Source organism: Heloderma suspectum, chromosome 6 (genome assembly GCF_057233095.1).
Source record: "Heloderma suspectum isolate Gila_16-S chromosome 6, 16-S_ref, whole genome shotgun sequence".
Taxonomy (NCBI): Eukaryota; Metazoa; Chordata; class Lepidosauria; order Squamata; family Helodermatidae; genus Heloderma; species Heloderma suspectum.
This window is the reverse complement of record NC_139463.1, coordinates 64744085-64763772: the sequence shown is the minus strand read 5'-3', so window position 1 is coordinate 64763772 and position 19688 is coordinate 64744085. Positions and strand designations below refer to the sequence as shown.

The 19688-nt window shown below is 48.2% G+C and overlaps 1 protein-coding gene across 1 annotated transcript; it reads left to right on the top strand.

Moving 5' to 3' along the window:
• The first annotated feature begins 387 nt into the window (after nt 1-387).
• Nucleotides 388-18605, top strand: LOC146341036 (keratin, type I cuticular Ha4-like). The gene is made up of 7 exons (XM_084808254.1): nt 388-882; nt 5712-5794; nt 10330-10486; nt 11766-11927; nt 12064-12189; nt 15975-16195; nt 18050-18605. Exons 1-7 carry the CDS (start codon nt 388-390, stop codon nt 18351-18353), a joined length of 1548 nt encoding a protein of 515 aa, XP_084664380.1. The 3' UTR covers nt 18354-18605.
• Nucleotides 18606-19688: the final 1083 nt, after the last annotated feature.

Genomic DNA, 19688 nt, shown 5'->3' with positions numbered 1-19688 from the left:
GCAATTTCACTGTGAAACATCAAGCCCATAATGCTGCCGAAATGACCCACACCCAGCTATTGAAGGCTGCTGTTTGATGATGACAGGTTGCTTTGATGGTGTCCCATAAAACCATAATCCCAGGGACAGCCATCAAGAGAAGTCCTGACTTGGCAAGTGGTGTGTGTGGCAAACAGACGTTTTATAGGCAAAGAAATGCTTTTCAAGCGAACAATGAGGAGGACAAATGAGAAGGCCACAGGTGAATCGCCACAAGGAAGAAGCCTCGTAAAGGAGCTCACACCCAATGCTCCTGGTATAAAAAATCTCCAGGAGTATGTTCACCTTCTAGACTTGGGTGCCTTGGGTCTTCCAGCTCATTCTGAAATCTAGCGTTCCCTTTCTACAATGGCTGCAACTTCCACTCGCCCTTGTGGGTCCCTCAGGGTCACGAGCAACTGCCGGCCAAACAGTGCTGTCTCTGTCAACTGCCGTCCCGGACATGGCCTTCCTCGCCGATCCAGTGTTTGCCTGCCCACCCCGGGCCGCACCACCCCATCGCTGCCCAGCAGCTTCCGAAGTGGGGGCTACATGCCGTCTACATGCCTTCCCCCTCCTAGCTTGGGTTCCACCTGTGTCCCGCCACCCTGCATCCCACCTCCTGCCCGCCCTCTCAACTGCTATGCAGGCGGCCACGATGAAGGCATCCTCAACTGCAATGAAAAGGAGACCATGGAGTTCCTGAACAGCCGACTGGGAAACTATCTGGAAAGAGTGCGTTGCCTGGAACATGAGAATGCTGACCTGGAGGGCAAGATCCGAGAGTGGTACGAGTGTGAGAATGCTTATGTGTGCACCGACTTCAAACCTTTCTACTGCAACATTGACGAGCTCCAGCAGCAGGTAATCTGGGGTCCTGGGGTCTTCCATGGCGAATTGGTTCCATGGAAACATGAGACAGTCGCAAGTCTTTTGTCTGAATGAACGAACGCAATTGCTGGTTGGTTTGTAGCTACAGAATAGACAAGAAAAGTGTGAGAATGTTCCGATTGCTGTTTCATAGAAGCTTTCAAGGTGTGGCTCAGACTTCCGCAACATGGTGCCCTCCATATGTTTTGGACTACATGCCCCATCATCCCTGACCACTGGCCATGCTGACTGGTGCTGATGGGAGTTGTAGTCCAAAACATCTGGGAGACGCCATGTTGTGGAAGGCCGGTGTAACTAAAGACTCGTTTCCAGTCCTATACAAATACAGGAATTGCCATGCAAGATCAGGCAGATGACCCTCCAAGTCTGTTTTGACTGTGGGCAGAAAGAATCCACATGGATGTTCACATGAAGGATGTGGGGTTGGGCTCTGTTGTTTGTTCCCATGCATAATGAAACACTTGAATATCTAGATCTTTCTATTTAAAAAAGCCATTCAAGTCCTCCAGCTCATTGCACCCTCTTGCAAGTTGCTGAAACCAGTGGGCCTGAAGGCAGGAAGGTCTGAATAATGAGTGTTCACGGCACAATCCTATGCATGTTTAGACAGAGAAAAGGCCTACAACTCCCAGCTTCTAGGTCTTTTCTCTGTCTTAACGTGCATAGGATTGTGCCCTTAGTGGTGCAGTTTGGTAATTTTAGCCTCTGAATGCAATTTCATTTCATTTATTTATGGTTACATTTCTATATTGCCCAACAGCTAAAGCTCTCTGGGTGGTTCACAAAGATTAAAAACTGTTAAAAATACATTATGCATAGTGTAAAAACCATTTACGTACAAACATATAAACAGATAGCACACACACAGAGACACATGTACATCAACAATTTTAAATGATCAACGACAAGAAAAATCCAGAACCTGATTAAAACCTTGTAAATTTGGTCCTGTTTAACTTCAGAGCCTGTACCAAATGGGTCCAAAACACCCTGGTGGGTAACCAAGCTAATCCAAACAGACAAACATTACTACAGACAACACTGTAAATTGAAATCTATTTATTTTAGAAAATTACAAAATTAAAAGAAAGTGCTGGCATGCTGGTTATATGAGCATTAGAAACTTTCTCTGTGATTACAGGGAAAGAGAATACAACAAAAAATAGGAGATTAATGAAAAGAACTGCAATTGCCCAAGCTGGTACTAAGAATTATCTGCTAATAAGACAGTGGTTTGAGCTTCTAACATTATTATGACTCCTCCTTCCTATCCTTCTGCTTAATACTTGTGGTTTAAAGCTAAAGTAAAACAAATCTAAACAAAACTAAAACGTAATTGTTAACTCTCCCTTTTTCTCCTCCTGCACATTACTTGAATTATATAAAAAAAACTACGCTAAAGCATTACTACATTCCTCTAGGCTTGTGAAGAATAAAGGCAGAAGTTAGAGTGAAAGGAAAAACCCAAGACGTGGAAATAATTCTAAGTCCCATCTTCAGAAATAACTTCAACTCCCAAACTCAGAAATAATTCTAAGTTCCGCTTTCAGAAAATACTCTCTAAGTCCTAACTTCAGAAAATATTCTAAGTTCCAAAGTCTAAGAGTATAAAGAGGTCCCTATAGGGATGTCGGAGAATTTCTCCACAAATCTCTTGGAGGCCAAATGCCAACGCATTCAGCCCCCCGAAATTGGTGGAGAAACGGTCCGCCCCCCCGCCCCCCCCGAGATGGGACTTACATTGGTCGAATGTCCCTGGCGGCGGCAGCTCCCGGCGGCGGTTCGGTGGCGGTGTGGCGGCGTCGGCGTCCGGTCTTCCGACCAGTTGCCGCCACCGCCATTTCCAAGTAAAAAACAACAACAACAACAAACGTGGTAGGCTATGTAAAGATTTACGTAGCCTATCACGGCTAGATTTTCAAAAAACACCGTGATAGGCTACGTAAATCTTTATGTAGCCTATCACGGCTGACATTGGAAAAAAAAAAACGCGTATGCAAATGGCGGCGCCCATGGGTGCTGCCATTTGTGTTCCTTATTTTGGCCCGGGTAGTCTACGTAAATATTTATGTAGACTACGGCGAAAATAAGGGCAACGCTATTTCCGTTGCCCTTATTTTCGCCGTAGTCTACGTAAATATTTACGTAGACTACCCAGGCCAAAATAAGAAATGCAAATGGTGGCGCCCATGGGCGCCGCCATTTGCGTACGTGCTTTCCCCCCCCCCTAAGTCAGCCGTGATAGGCTACGTAAAGTTTTATGTAGCCTATCACGGCTGACTGCAGGGACGCAAACGGCGGCGGCTACGGCCGCCGCCATTTGCGTCCCGGCAGGAGAAGAGGTTTCGCGGCCGGAGGGACGGGGCGCCTCCCCCCCAGGCAGAATTTCGGCCGGAGGGACAGGGCGCCTCCCCTCCAGCCAGAATTTCAGCGGGGAGGGATGGGGCTCTTCCCCCCCACCAAGAATTTCGGGGGGAGGGACAGAGTGCCTCCCCCCCACCGCGAAGCAAGCTGCGGGACCAGGTAAGGGACTTTCGTCCATCCCTAGGTCCCTAGTTACCCAAATCCTTGGGTCCGGTGGTCCAGAGAAGATCAGAGGCGAAGGAGCGAAGTGAGCTTCAGTCCTCACTGCCTGTGCTTTTATACGCTTGTTCTGGCCAAAGGTAGGGGCCCAATAAGTGATGAGACCACCACCTTCCAATCAGAAATGGGGTGCATGAGCAATTAGACCACCCACTCACCAATTAGAATTGAGGTGTCTCTCTATCCCCGACAATCTCACTTTTTATGGCCATGTTTTTGGGGAACATCTCTGGCATTACCACTAGTGAGTTAATTTGAAGTTTACTAAAACATGGCTAAAAGGCTGCCATCTGGGCACGTTATCTTGATTGATGTAGTTCTCCCTGGTCCTCACGTTCATCGTTGGCCATATGTAGTCATATCCACCCAAAAACCTCCTCCAAGTTTTCTCTCATGCTTAGTACTACGGCTTCCCCCGCCCAAGTGGCATTGAGTAAGGACATTCCTTTATCTGCAGGTGTACACCACAAGATGTGGAACACTAATTTTCCTCCTCCTAGCTGGCGAGCGTGCCCAGTTCTTCTTATTTCGCTCATATACTCACATTGGCTCATCTGCCAATCTTCAGTCTTTTGTTCGCAAAATTATTTAACCTTTTTAGCACCATATTAACAAACCTCACCTTATGCTGCCAAATGCCTGAGAGAAGAGAAAGGTCTTCACCTGGCACCAAAAAGATAATAATGTTGGCATCAGGCAGTCCTCGTTGGGGAGATCATTCCATAATTGGGGGGGGACCACCCAGAAGGCCCTCTCCTTTGTTGCCTTTCATGCCCTCTCCCTTAGATGGTCATGTGTATTACTTCACATACTCCAAAACATAGTCAGCCAGTCCTGCTGTGTTTGGGAGCCTGGCTGCTGCTCATTCCACTGAGTAGGACCCTAGACTTGCACCCCAAAGTCCTGCCCTAAGTGCCCCAATATAGGTTGCCAAATACCTGGAGAGGTTAAGTGTTCGAATATTATTGTTTGCTTCTATGAGTTTTGTATTCTGCTTACTCAGTGTGTGACAGTCACTGTTTCCTGGGCTACATAAATAGTATTTTTATATTTTGACGTTATTCTACTTTTGCACAAACATTTTTAATCATGTTGTACATATGAAAACGCAGTTTAGTGCTGACAACAGCTTTTATACCTTTTGCTTTGTAATTTAGCAGCTGGCTATATGTAGCTGGGAAAGCCAGCTTAAACATACACCCTGTTTGCAGTAGCCGCTTGAACATTAGTAACACAAAACAGATCGCGGGATATTTTTTTTTAATGGGCTTCCTCATTATGATGTAATATTGCACAAGCTTTTGAGTTGACACTGAGTCTAAGTAAACTCTTCATTGTTCTGTGTAACTCATACACACACACATAGTCATACACACAAGTTGAAGAAATATGGAGCTTTCACATATTCAAGTTGCCATGGAATAAAGGATACACAGATGGACACTGCATGTACATTTGTTCAGTTAAAATGTACATTTACCTCCTTTAAAAACAAAAGCAAAAAAAAAAGCAAGCAGAATCCATTTTTTAAATGCTGAAAAACTGCTCTGAGAAAGCAGCGAAAGTTGGCTTAGTGACATCACCAGTTCTAGCCAATCACTACAGTGCACAGCCGACTTTTGTGACAACAGCGCAGTGCCAGTTTCCCCTGAGCTCACCCTGGGAGAGAGGATGATACATCTGACCCAGCACAGTCAGTGTACTTTCCAGCGTGCTTACCATTCACAATCTATCTGTACAGACTTTCAGGGCACATTCTGATGTCGGCTGCCACGCCCTTCAAATTCCTTCCGACCTGCTCCTGCCTACAGATGCATGGGAATTTTGTTTCAGTTCACTTTTGACCAGAAGGTACCCAGTCCTCAGAGGCCAGAATTGAATGCAGGCCTGTACATTTCTGAAATTGCAATGCCATCTCTGTAACAAATCAAAAAAGTGCACTCAAAAATGCATATATTTGAAAACTGCACATGAGAAACATGTACTTTTGAAAAATGTGCACAATTGAATTGTACATTTGGAAAAAAAAATGCACACAACATTTTGTGCAAAAAGTCAAAAACAAAGCTCACAATCTGACGTGGACATGAGCCGGAATGAGCTTTGGGGTGAAATTCAGAGAACCTCAACAAGCTTGGATCTGGCGGAGTCACACATCCCTCCTCCTACCTCACCCATTTAGGTGGATTAAAATGACATTTTAATTTCTTGTTTTTCAGATTTGCTGTACTAAAGCTGACAACGCAAGACTGTGCCTAGACATTGATAATCTCAAAATGGCTTCAGATGACTACTGCACTAAGTAAGATTATTTGTGGGGTGGGTTGAACTCTCTTGTTCTTCAGCCATTTCCATCCTGTATGTTGTACTTAGGGGTGCACGAAAGTCACTTACCTCGTCTCGCAGCTTTTCGCGGTGGGGGGGAGGCGCTTCGCTGCTCTCCCCCCGAAGTTCAGGCTGGGGGGGGGAGGCTTCCCGCCTCGCCCGGCCGAAATTCAGGCCGGGGAGGAGGCGCCTCGCCTCGCCCAGCCGCGAAATTAAAAGATTAAAAAAAAAAAACGCCCCCGTGATAGGCTACGTGACGATTAACGTAGCCTATCACGGCTAGATCTGCAAAGTCAGCCATGATAGGCTACATAAATCGTCACGTAGCCTATCACGGGTGACTTTAAAAAAAAAAAGTGCGTACGCAAATGGCGGCCCCCATAGGGAGCCGCCATTCGCGTTCCTTATTTGGTCGCTGTAGTCTACGTAAATCTTTACGTAGACTACAGCGACCAAATAAGGAACGCGAATGGTGGCTCCCTATGGGGGCCGCCATTATCCGTACGCGCTTTTTTTTTTTTTTTTTAAGTCACCCGTGATAGGCTACGTGACGATTTACGTAGCCTATCACGGCTGACTTTGCAAATCTAGCCGTGATAGGCTACGTTAATCGTCACGTAGCCTATCACGGGGGCGGTTTTTTAAAAATTTACTTTTATTGGAATGGCGGCGGCGGCAGCCGGTCGAAAGATCGGCTGCCGCCCCCGCCCCTGACGAAGACCCGCCGAACCGCTGCCGGGACCTGCCGCCGGGAGGGACATTCGGGAAAGGTAAGTCCCATCCCGGGGGGGGCGGGGGGGCGGAGAATTTCTCCCCGAAACATTTTCGGGGGGCTGAACACGTTGTTGCTCGGCCCCCCAAAGTTTCGGGGAGAAATTTTCCGCCAACCCTAGTTGTACTCCCAGGTGAAGAACAGGGGTTACCAGCAAGAGTCTTGTGGGAAAAAGAGGCTAAACGTGAAGGTTGCTGTTAGCAATGGGACCAGCTAAGGATTGACAGTTCAACATTTTCAAACTAAATTATGCTTCAGAAACTTCAGTGTCTGTTCTATTAAGACCCAAAGTATTCTGAAATGAGGAATATTCTGTTAAGAGATGTCCAGTAGCGCTAAGAAGGTAGAGATCCATTTCCACATAAAGAGCTGGTTCATAAAAGTATATTTCAAATTAGAGATGGACAAATCTGTCAGTTTTACTTTCTTCCACATTTTTTTTTGGCATCCTATTACGGATGGCAGAAAATTCTGCCATGGGCTCCAATGAGGCCAGATTCTTTAGAATCTGGCCCCACAGAGTCTGTGGCAGAACAGAACGCTTACCTCTGCCTCCCCGCAGAATCCTCTTCGGCCAGATCCTCTGGCTCCGGATTGCCAGTGATACGGCCGCCATGCCGTATTGCTGGCTGAAGGGGACTGATTGCGGATGCAAATGGCATCCAGGATGCCATTTGTGGCCGTAAAGGTCTTTGTTGTTGTTGTTCAATCGTTCAGTCATGTCTGACTCTTCGTGACCCCATGGACCATAGCACGCCAGGCCTTCCTGTCCTCCGCTCTCTCCTGGAGTGTGCTCAAGTTCATATCCATTGCATTGGTGATGCTATCTAGCCATCTCATCTTCTGCTGTCCCCTTCTCCTTTTGCCTTCAATCTTTCCCAGCATCAGGGTCTTTTCCTGGGAGTTTTCTCTTCACATTAGGTGGCCAAAATATTTGAGCTTCAGCTTCAGTATCTGTCCTTCCAATGAGCAGTCAGGGTTGATTTCCTTTAGGATGGACTGATTTGACCTCCTTGCAGTCCAGGGGACTCGTAAGAGTCTTCTCCAGCACCACAGTTTGAAAGCATCGATTCTTCGGCGCTCGGCCTTCCTTATAGTCCAGCTCTCACAGGCAAATGCAGCCGTAAATGGAAACTGTAAAGGTCTTAGCTTGAGGTAAATGCAGCCATAAAACAGGGACACAAATGGCTTCCAGGATGCCATTTGCAGCCATAAGGTCTTAGTTCAAGCTAAATGGCTGCATTTACCTCAAACTAAGACCTTTACAGCCGCAAATGGCATCCTGGACACCATTTGTGTCTGCAGTCAGTCTCCTTCTGCCAGCGATACGGCATGGCGGCTGTATCACTGGTGCTTCGGAGCCAGCCAGCGGCTCCGCAGAATCGCCATGGAGCGGAGCCTGCCAGAGAGGATTCTGGGGGGAGGAATGGATTCCCCTTGGACCGGCAGGTAGGGAATCCGCCCATCCCTACATCCTATTGATGCGGGGAAATGTGGATTTGGTTTAGTTCCTCTAAAACAATGAACCATCCCTGCCCAAACCCATCAAACACTGCACAACAGAGTTGAGCCACTAAGAATAATTATTCAACTGTCTCTCTTTCTCCACTTACACATGAACACATGTGCACACATAGGACGCAAATACAACACGACACCCTTTGATTTCAGAATGATACATGCTCATTCCATACCCCAAATCACTACTGCAGCTTAGAAACCCCATTCTGTTCATACGCATGCATCAGAAAAAAACCTGCATTTTCACCACCCTCTCACTGAGACTACAAAACGACGGATAAACAGTGCAGCCTTTTGCATGTCTGTTCAGAAGTAAGTCTCATGGAGTTCAGTGTGGCTCATTTCAAGAAAGTGTACAGAAGAGTGTGTTTGTTGCAATTAAGAAATTCCATGACATGATATGAGTATTCTGTGTCCCACCATAAGGATCAGAATGTGTATACCTTTCCTCTTCATGACGATGCCATAAAATAATTATTTCTGTTCATGGATAACTGATGGGCAACAGAGGTTGGGACATAGGGTGTTTCTAGACAGAGGGCTCCTAGCTCTACCAGTCAAAAGACGCTGTGCAGCTCTTCCGTCTTTTCCTCCTTAATGGATATTTTTCTGGTAAGCAAAAAGATGGACTAAGTGGTGGGAAAACAGAGACCGGAACAGACAGTCCCAGAGTTCTCATAGACATTTGACACACATTCATGGATGAGTGCAGCACACCAGCGAGCACCTATACCAGCCTTTCCCAACTTGGTGCCCTCCAAATGTTTTGGATGACAACTCCTATCACCTCTAACCATTGGCCATGTTTGCTGTAGCTGATGGAAGTTTTAGTCCAAACCTTCTGAAAGCCACTAGTCGAGGGAAGGCTGGCTTCTATTCACCGTCCACGGGATCCAGACCTGGGCTTGGATTAGTGCTCAGGGCTCCCAGGTCTAGACTTCACTAGGGATGGTGGAGAACTCCGCCACAGACTCCAATGAGTCTGTGGTGGAACAGAAGACTTACCTCTGCCTCCCCACGAATTTCTCTTCGGCTGGATCCTCCGACTCCGGATTGCCAGCGATACGGCCGCCATGCCATATCACTTTCTGAAGGGGACTGACTGCAGACGCAAATGGTGTCCAGGACTCCATTTGCAGCCATAAAGGCCTTAGTTTATGGTAAATGCAGCTGTAAATGGCTGTATTTACCTTAAAGTAAGGCCTTTACGGCTGCAAATGGCATCCTGGACGCCATTTGCATCCCTGCTTTTCATTCACGCAATAGGCTATGCGTGAATGAAAATCACGGACACAAATGGCGTCCAGGATGCCATTTGCAGCTGTAAAGGCCTTAGTTTAAGGTAAATGCAGCCATTTATCGCTGCATTTACCTTAAACTAAGGCCTTTACAGCTGCGAATGGCATCCTGGACACCATTTGCGTCCACTGTCAATCAAGTCCCCTTCAGCCAGCGATACAGCATGGAGGCCGTATCACTGGTGCTTCAGAGCCAGCCAGTGGCTCTGTGGAATCGCCGTGGAGCGGAGCCGGCCAGCGAGGATTCCGGGGGGAGAAACGGATCATCTCCCTTCCCCCTGCGGACCCCCCCCCTGGACTGGCAGGTTGTCAGGGTGGACACTGAGCCCATAGAGTCCCAGAGTAGTTCTGATGCTGAGGAAGAGAAGTCGCTCCTGGGAGAGGAGCGCGCTCCTCTTTCCCAGGACCAACAGCTGACGGAGATTCCTCCCACCCACATTCCTAGTTTAGAAAGCAGTCCAGGGAGTGACCCAGCACAGATAGCAGACTTGGTGGATGCGCGGCGCAGACGCAGAGAGCGGCGCCAAATGGAGGGCGCGGAAAGGAGGCGTAGTGCCCAGTTCGCGCTCAAAGAACAGTTGCACCCGAAGGATCCAAGGGAAAAGGGGAGGGATTCTCCCTAGTCCCTATATTCAGGGGTCTGCCAGTAATTGCCTTTCAAATGGGGACCAACTGTTCCAACTTAGGGCATAGGGATGCTGCTGCTCAGATCTAGTTGCTACCTGTAGAGTTGTTAAGTTGTAAAAGAAGAATAAAGCTTTGGAAAGAATCCCTTTGTCTGTGTTTGGACTTGGCTACTGGATTAGACTGAGAGAGCCCTCCAAGGAGCCCTTGACACAGGTACGGGATTTATACATCCCTAGACTTCACATTCTGCCCTCTCAGCCCTCCTGTAATTACATGCCCTTCCCCCCTTCAAAGGTATGACTATGAACTGAGCCTGCGCCAGCGGGACGAAGCCGACATCAATGGTCTTCGCAGAGTTCTGGATGATCTCACCTTATGCAGGGCTGACCTGGAAGCTCAGCTTGAGTCCTTGACCGAGGAGATGATGTGCCTGAAGAAAAACCATGAGGAGGTACAGCCAAAACGTTGCTCATGCCAAGGCCAGAACAGGTGCTAAAACATGGGTGCAGGGACACGGAATCACAGAGCTGGAAGTCCCCTGAGGCATCGAGTTCAATCTTTGTCCAAAGGCAGGAGACATCATCTATCCAGCAGGGATGCCCGGATTATGTGAAATCCGTCCGTGTATGTTTTGTGGATTGTGTGGTGTCGTTCGTTCTGGCGCCCATTCACAGATGTATTCGATTTTTTTTCTTTAAGCGGAAAGATGCACAATTAATTCCGTAGGAGGGTTTGCAACAATGTATGTAATTTGCGTTAGTATGTAATACTTAGCATGTTGCCCCCCACTCCATTCAACTTTTCCCCACGTATATTTTCTGGGATGGCATGCCGATCAGCAGAAACGTGCGTATTTTCCTATGAATAAATTTGCATACATTTTGGGAAAGTCAAAAAGAAAGATCCAAAAGTCCACAGACTCCGTGCAGCCTGAAGGAGCCAGTCTGCAGAATATTCTGCAGGTTGGATTCTTAGGAATCCAAACTCATTTTAGTCCGTCTTGAATTTCTCCAGCATCCCTGCTATCCAGTAACCCTCCTCCGGATCAGTCCCCACAATCACTCCCATCATCTTCAGACATTACCTGTACTGGAGATGATGGGAGTTGTGGTCCAACACATCTGGATAGTGCCTGGTTACACCACAAGCAGAGCGCAGGTGCGATGCAGAAGTGGTGCCCACAGAGCAAAATAGCCTTGTACAATCATCTGAACCTATAAACAGCAGGTAAAGAGCAAATTCCTGGAGGAGGAGGCTATCGATGGCTACTAGTCTTGATGGCTCTGTGCTACCTCCAGGACCAGAGGCAGCGAGCCTGTGTATACCAGTTGCTGGGGAAGATGGGTGGGAGGGTGGTGTTGCCCTCCTGTCCTGCTTGTGGGTTGCTGGTCGGCAGCTGGTTGGCCACTGTGCGAACAGAATGCTGGACTAGATGGACCCTTGGTCTGATCCAGCAGGGCTCTTCTTATGTTCTTAACCCCCCAAGGGTTACTAACCACTGTCACCCAGGGGAACTTTATTTCCATTCAGTCCCAACTATGACCACCAGATCCTGGCCTGATGCATGCCCCATCCACTGAATCTCCTCAAATCACTTTTATACCAGGGTCCAACAAGTCCCTGCCACGCAACCAGTTTGCATTACTAGTCCAACACCAATGCACAGATCAAAGGGTTCCAGGTCGCCCGCAATACTTTTTCCTTCTCCTCCTCCTTGTCCCCTTCTCCAGGAGTCCTGTGCCCTTCGCTCCCAGCTTGGTGATCGCATCAACGTGGAGGTGGATGCCGCCCCATCTTGTAACCTTAACAAGGTCCTGGATGAGATGCGATGCCAGTATGAGGCTGACCTTGAAAAAAATCGTCGGGAAGTGGAAGACTGGTACTGTACCCAGGTATGGTCCTCCCTGGAGGCCAAATACTTCCCCTCTAAATGAATCCACCCCAATGGGCTTCTCAGTGGCAGTCTTCCATGGCAGAATCCTGCAACCTTCTCATTCCCCACCTTTATTTTTAACTTGTTTTCACCAGATGGAAGAGCTAAACAGGGAGGTGATCTCCAGTGGAGAACAGCTGCAATGCTGCCAGACAGAGATAATCGAGACGAGGCGTTGTGTTCAGGCCCTGGAGATCGACCTACAGGCTCAGCAGAGCATGGTGGGTAGGAGTGCGGAATGCCCAGCATATCGCCAGGGGTTAAATAGCGCGCTCACAGCAATCTCACTATATCTTGCTTCTGAACAGCTCTTCTCAAGGATCAGGGAGATCAGTCCTCAAGTCTACTGTGTGTTGCACAAGGGTGGGGAACCTGGGGCTCTCCAGATGCTGCCAGACTGGTCATGCTGGCTGGGGCTGATGGGAGTTGGAGTACAATGCTGATGGGAGGGTCACACGCTCCCCATCCCTGGTGCAGCATATTGCATTTATCCTTCTGTCAGAGCACATTCCCTCTGCAACGTCAGCCTCCTTTCAGAGGTCTACGCAAGACAAGCAGTGATGCCACAAAGCAGCTGCCAGCACCTCATGGAGTAACCTGGATTAATTTCTGATCCACCTCAAAGGCTTAGGGCAGGTTGCATTGTTTCCTTTGTTCATCCTGTCCTTAAAAGAGCCCCGGAGGGTACAGGAAGCTAAGAACAGATCCAGGTATTGCATCACTTCTGCACCTTCCCTGAAGCACACACAGGGAAACATTGGCTACCGGCCTCCTCTTCATGTGATGTTAGGCCAGCCTCCTGGAAGGGCACCCAGAAAAACATGGGCTACAACACCCTAAGCCTAAATATTTGAAATGATGCTTTATTTTAACTAGCTTGTTTGAAAATTGTTGAAATTTTAAGGTGGTTTTATTATTTCATATTTAATTGTACTTTTTTATATTGTAAATAGGGATGTACGAAAGTCACTTACCTTTTGACGGGGTGATTCGCAGTGGGGGGGGAGGCGCTCCGCACCTCCCCCCGAAATCCTAACCCGGCCGGCTCCGCTCTGCGGAGATTCCGCAGAGCCGCCAGCCAGGGCCGCCCGCAGCCATACATCCAGCCGCTGGGCAGCCTGCAGCCAAAAAACCCCCCACAACAGTGTACATAAATGGCTATAGTGGCCGCCATTTGCGTTCCTTTTTTCCCGCCATTTTAACCTATGTAAATATTTCTGTAAGCTATTACGGCAAAAAAAAAAAAAAAAAAAGGAACTCAAATAGTGCCCACTACGCTATTTGCGTTCCCCTTGTTTTCGCCATAATAGCTTACGGAAATATTTACGTAGACTAAAACAGCAAAAAAAAGGGAACGCAAATAGCAGCCGCCGTAGCCGCCACCATTTGCGTACGCTGTGGGGTTTTTTTAGCTTGCCGTGATAGGCTACATAAATACTTACATAGCCTATCATGGTCTGAGCAGGGACGCAAATGTTAGCCCTGCGTTAGCCATGATAGGCTACGTAATTATTTACGTAGCCTATCACAGCTATGATGAAGAAGCGAATGGAAACCGCAGCGCGACTGCCATTCGCAAGTCAGCACGGATGGCAGCAGGTAAGTGCTCTGTTTCGTGCACCTTTCATGTGGGGGGGGCGGGGGCTTAGTTCTGCCACAGATTTCGGGGGACCGAATGCACTGGCATTCGGCCTCACCGAGATCCATGGCAGAATTCTCTGACATCTCTAATTGTAAACCACTTTGGGGAGACTATGATCTTGAAAGGCATCTAAGAAATACATGAGATAAATAACTGTGAGGACAGTTTTAGGAAAGGAAAGGTTCCTCCTGTGCAAGCACAGGGTCATTACTGACTCCTAGAGGGACACTGCTTACGCTGGCGTTTTCATGACAGACTATAGTGGGGTGGTTTGCCATTGCCTTCCCCAGTCCTCCTAACTACCTTTCCCCCAGCAAGCTAGGTACTCATTTTACCCACCTCGGAAGGATGGAGGCTGAGTCGACCCGAGCCGGCTACCTGGGACCCAGCTGGGATCGAACTCAGGTCGTGGGGAGAGTTTCATTTGCAATGCTGCCGCCTACCACTCTGCACCACATGAGGCTCAAGAGGACAGGTTTAACACGTGGCTAAACTGTGCAAACATAACAGATAATCAGGGTGGTGTGCGTTCCACAACTCTGCAATCTCCCTGCACATCTGTGGAGCTTGATATTGGACACACAGCATCCTGAAAAATCTATTTTCATTATTTTTCAAGAAACATTTGTGACTTGTGGCTGTGGAGACAGGATTAAAAGTGTGTGGGCAAAGCCTGGCAAAACTGTAGGAGCCAGGGGAGGGATGTGTGAGAGAGCTCCAGCACTCTAGTGACCATCGCAGCACCTTGCTCCTCCACATGGTTAGCGGAAATAGAAGAAATAATGCAATCATTATTTTGCTGGTGCTGAGTTTGTTTGTTTGTTTATTTATATGTTTTGTTCAGTGCGTGACCACCTTTATATAATTTTTTTCCTGATATTTTAGGTTTGGAAAGCAAACCAATGCGTACAAAAGTTATGCCCACCTCCTAGGGATGTACGAAAATCACTTACCTGTTCGCGGATTATGCTGATGGTGGGGGGGGGAGGCGCTCCGTCCCTCCCCCCGGAATCCTGGACGGGGGGAGGCACTCCGTTCCTCCGCCCCCCCGGAATCCTCCTTGGCCGGCTCAGCAGCCGGACAGGCCTAGCCAGGCCAGAGCCGTCTGCAGCCAGATTTCCGGCTGCGGAGGGCTCTGGGGTGGGGGGAACCGCGTACGCAAATGGCGGTGGCTATGGCCGCTGCCATTTGCGTTCCTTATTTTTGACGTCTTAAGCTACATAAACATTTACGTAGACTAAGACGGCGAAAATAAGGGGAACGCAAATAGCGTAGTGGACGCTATTTGCGTTCCCCTTATTTTCGCCATCTTAGTCTACGTAATTATTTACGTGGACTAAGATGGCCCAAGACGCCATTTGCGTACGCCTTTTTTATTATTTTAACCCAGTCGTTTTAGGCTACGTAAGTTTTTACGTAGCCTAAAACGTGTGGGTAAAAAAAAAAAGGCGTATACAAATGGCAGTGGCCATAGCCGCCGCCATTTGCATACCCTTTTTTTTTTTTTTTTACCCAGACGTTTTAGGCTACGTAAAAACTTACGTAGCCTATCACGTGGGTGGGGAAAAAAACAAACAAACCTGCAAATGGCGGCGGTGGCAGCCGGTCGGAAGATCAGCCGCTGCAGCCGCTGCCGCTGAAGCCGCCACCGGAGCTGCCGCTGCCCGGAAGATCTGCCCCAGGTAAGTCTCGTCCCGGGGCGATCCGTGGGGGGGGGCAGGCCATTCCGGCACAGATTTCGGGGGGCCGAATGCACTGGCATTCGGCCTCCCTGAGATCCGTGGTGGAATTCTCTGCCATCCCTACCACCTCCACAAATTTAAAAAACAAAACAGCCACCACTCTTCAGGCTGATTAGATAGATCGATAGATCGCTGATAGATACATAGATGGCAGAAAGGTGAAAAATAGAAAGACTAACAACAGAGTTTTCAAAAAAATATTTAAGCTAAACATTTCGGCTTCCGCCCTCATGAGCAGCTGTGCTGTTAAATGACTATCAGAGTGGAGATTAGATTAGATTAGATTAGATAGATAGATAGATAGATAGATAGATAGATAGATAGATAGATGATAGATAGATAGATAGACAGACACATACACTTACCCGGAAGCCTACCGAACTCAATGGGACGTACTTCTGAGTGGACCTGTACAGGACTGCACTGTCAATGGCTTGATTTTGCATCCTAAATGCCAGGCCTACATGCAGTCTTGCAGCGTGAGGAACCATCTCTATTCCCACCTCAACCTAATCAAGCTAGCCAGCAAAAAACACTGTAGCCCATCATGTTCACATTGCGGGGTGTGCAACTACTAGCCCCCGCTGCCCTGCTGAAGCACTCTGCCTCCTCCCCCTCACAGAAAGGTGCCTTGGAGTGCACATTGCAAGAAACAGAGTCCCGCTACTGCACCCAGCTTTCCCAGCTCCAGTGTCTGATCAGCAACGTGGAGGCCCAGCTCGCCGAAATCCGCTGCGACATTGAGCGCCAGAACTGCGAGTACAAGACCCTCCTTGACGAAAAGGCCCGGCTGGACTGTGAGATTGCCACTTACCGCAACATGCTGGAAGGAGAAGACTGCAAGTACGTACACAAAATGGTAGCGGCGGGCCCGGCCCGGTGAGGATTTCTGTGGCTTCAGCTTTACAAAGCTCACCTCCGCTGGGATCCAGTAAGCACCCCGACTTGGAAGGGAGCTCCATGGTTGAAACGTTCTTTGGAACGTGCTTCCCAGATGAAAACAGGGAAACTTTTGTCTGCTTCCAACCTCTGTCTTCGCACCAGGGGTTGCTACCTGTCCCCAATTCCATACTGCTGAAGGTTTTTGCTGTTCATTGCATTCATTCATTGACTCTGCAACAGCCTCCCCTGCATGGGAATCTGAAACAGGATGTGTTAGTAACATGACTATAACTGCATCCTTTTCTTTTAAACTTAAATCTCACAGCGGCCTTGGGGTTGTGCTGATTAATGAACAGAGACAACTCAAACACATTCAGGAACATTTACTTTCTGTATAGGTAGTTACCAGGGGGTTGGGGAGGGAAGTAGCATGCTAGGATTTGGAGTCCATGTGTTCCCATTTAGTGGATGTGCACTACTCTAGCTGCTTCTACACCCCCCATTTACCTTGTAGAGAATAGGGCGGGGGGCCGAAATGTGAACAATTGTAGTGGACCAACGTAACTTTATAAAGCAACTCTTCCATTGGAGATTGGGAAAATAGGGATGGTGTTGTATTAGGGACATGTATCAGCTAATAGGCCACAATCTTTTCCAACCTTTTGGTTTTAATTTTTGTGAACCACCTAGAGAGCTTCAGCTATCGGGCAGTATAGAAACAAACAAACAAACAAACCTCGGGTCTCCAGATGTTGTTGGATCACAATTCCTGTCATTCCTGACTATCCGCCATGCTGGCTGGGGGAGATGGGTATTTCAATCCAACAACATCCCAGGACCCAAGATTGGAAGGGCTGTAATAGGGACTGACCCTGATGCACATCTGGAGCATATGAGTTCCTAGTACAGCCACCCCCAAGCTGGTCCCCTCCAGATGTGCTGGACCGCAATTCTCATAACTGCCAACCAGCATGGCCAAGGGGGAAGACTGTCCTATTGGAACTGAAGTGCTCAAGGCAGCCCATCATGTAACTCCAAAGGGCTACTGCAAGTAGCAGCTCCTAGTAAACTGCGATGTTTTGTTGACTCATAATTTTGCACATGATATACTAACTAATGAATTAATTTACTTTCAAAACACACACATGATAGGATGCAACATTGGCAGTACATGGACTGTGATTCGAAGCACAGCTATATGGAAATAAGTGCAGATGAAGGAAATGGGTAAATGTGTTTATGTGTTGAGGTTACACCTAGGATATTCGGACTGTGTAAAATCTGTTCTGTGTGTGTTTGGCAGATTATCAGGCATCTTTTGTTCTGTCATCTGCCCATTGACAGAATCAGATGTTTTTAGTTTCCAAATTTGCACAAAGTCACGCCTGCAAAAATGCGCAAATTCCCCCCAAATGCACATTTTCACACTTTAGCCTGTGGGGGAAATACACATTTTGGCTGTTTTTTAAATGTTTGCATATTTTTCTACGACAAAATTTGCGTAAAATTCCAGGAAGTTAAAAAAAAAATAAATCTGCAAGTCCCTGGAACCTGCCCAACTGAGAAAAGCCGGACCACTCATTTGGTTCTGTTGCAGATTCCTCTGACATCCCTAGTTATAGCAAGTCCAGGGAAGAGCACCAATGTGCCTCAGAAGAACACTGTTGTGAGAGTAAGCACAATACAGAGTGTAAAGCCTTTTGCTTTAGCATCTGACATCCCCTCTCACTACTTTTTAAAATCATGTTCCCAAGTTAACTTCCTTCCAAGCACATGGTGGCCTCTCCTAAAAACTGACGTCTGTTCTTTTTCCAGGCTGCCCAATCGTCCCTGCAACCCGGAGTGTGCGACCGCCATCCGTTCGTCTGTCTGCCGGCCCGTTTGCGTGCCAGAGCCCGTCTGTGCTCCAGTCTGCCCGCCAAACTGCAAGCCATGCGTGCCCGTGGTTGAGCCCAACCTGGCCCCATCCTGTGTCAATCCCTGTGGGCCAGTTTGTGCCCCATGTGGCCCTCCACCCTGTGGGCCCCCTCTCTGTGGCCCATGCAGACCAGTCTGTCCACCGCCTTGTGGCCCATGCCCACCAGGCCCACGGATCAGCACCAAGATCTGCCGCATGTAAAACCTCACTGCCCAGGCGTGAAATCCAGAGGCATCAAGGAACTGACTGGGACCGGACCTTGAAGAGAGAAAGAAAGGAAAACGTATGCTCCTACCCTGTGCTTAGAAAAGTCCTCTAGGAGCCATGCTGAAGTAAAGTGTGTACTGCCTAGAAGCATGGTGGTTGTTCCCTTCCCTGCTGCTTTCCTACTTCATGGGATACACAAAAGATTCTTTGGTTAATTCTGAATAAACGTTTGTTTTCTGGCATAGCAAAAATGTGGCATCTGGGGGGGTGTTTCCCAAGGAACGTTTTGCTTGAGACAAGGGGGTGAGAGTTTCCAGATGGAAGCAAAGGGTTGGATCCAGGGTCTGCCTTCCATTGACGGAAGGGTTCTGCTTGTGGAAGATGCCTTCACCCAATGTTGGGAAGCCCCCCTTCCTCCCCCTCATACCATAGCTCACCCAGCAGGGCCCCACTCAGGGGGCTGAAGGGGCTGCTGTGGGGAAGAGGGGGCTGGGAAGTCCGCTTCCACCAGCCCAGTTGCGTGCGTGTAAATCTGGATCCAACACAAGGGTCCCAAGCATTTTGAGCAAGGGTGTAAGCCTGGTGTTTCCATTGCCAGAGCTCAGTCCTGGAACATGTGAAATAACTGAAAAGATGGTTGTTCCCTCACAACAACAGATGGTCCTTCCCTCACAACAACTCTATAGGCATTTGAGACTATTTCCATCGACCACAGAGCTCAACGAGGCTGCCGGGGTGCATGCGGGCCACTCGCTGAGCACGGGAGGGGCTCGAGCATGGTCCAGGGACTGGCAAGCGGGGGCAGGGGCTGGGCACCCAGAGAACCCGGACAGGAGTGGGTTCACACATCCCTAGCTGGGAGTAGTAGGACTTTTTTTCTGTCTAAACATGCATGGGATTGTGCCCTAAGTCTTTAAAAAAATGGTGATTGGCAGGATGTGCCCATAGACTTATACACAAAATAGAGCCATGAATCTTGCGTATAAGTATATGGACACATAGACTTATACGCAAGATTCATGGCTCTATTTTGCATATAAGTCTATTGGGACATCCTGCCGATCGCCATAAAAAAAAAAGTGGCGATCGGCGTGGAGGCGAAGGGCTCCTGGTGCAACAAGCGGCCATGCCATCCCATGCAGAATCCTCCAGGAGAGGAGATAACTGGGGCCGATCCACTGCAGATTCCTGAGGCCAGATTCCAAAGAATCTGGCCTCATTTGAATCTGTGGCGGATTTCTCTAACATCCCTAATTTCACTTCATTCAGAAGGCCATTCCATCCTGTTCCACAACATTTGTACATAAATATGCATTTCAATACATTTTA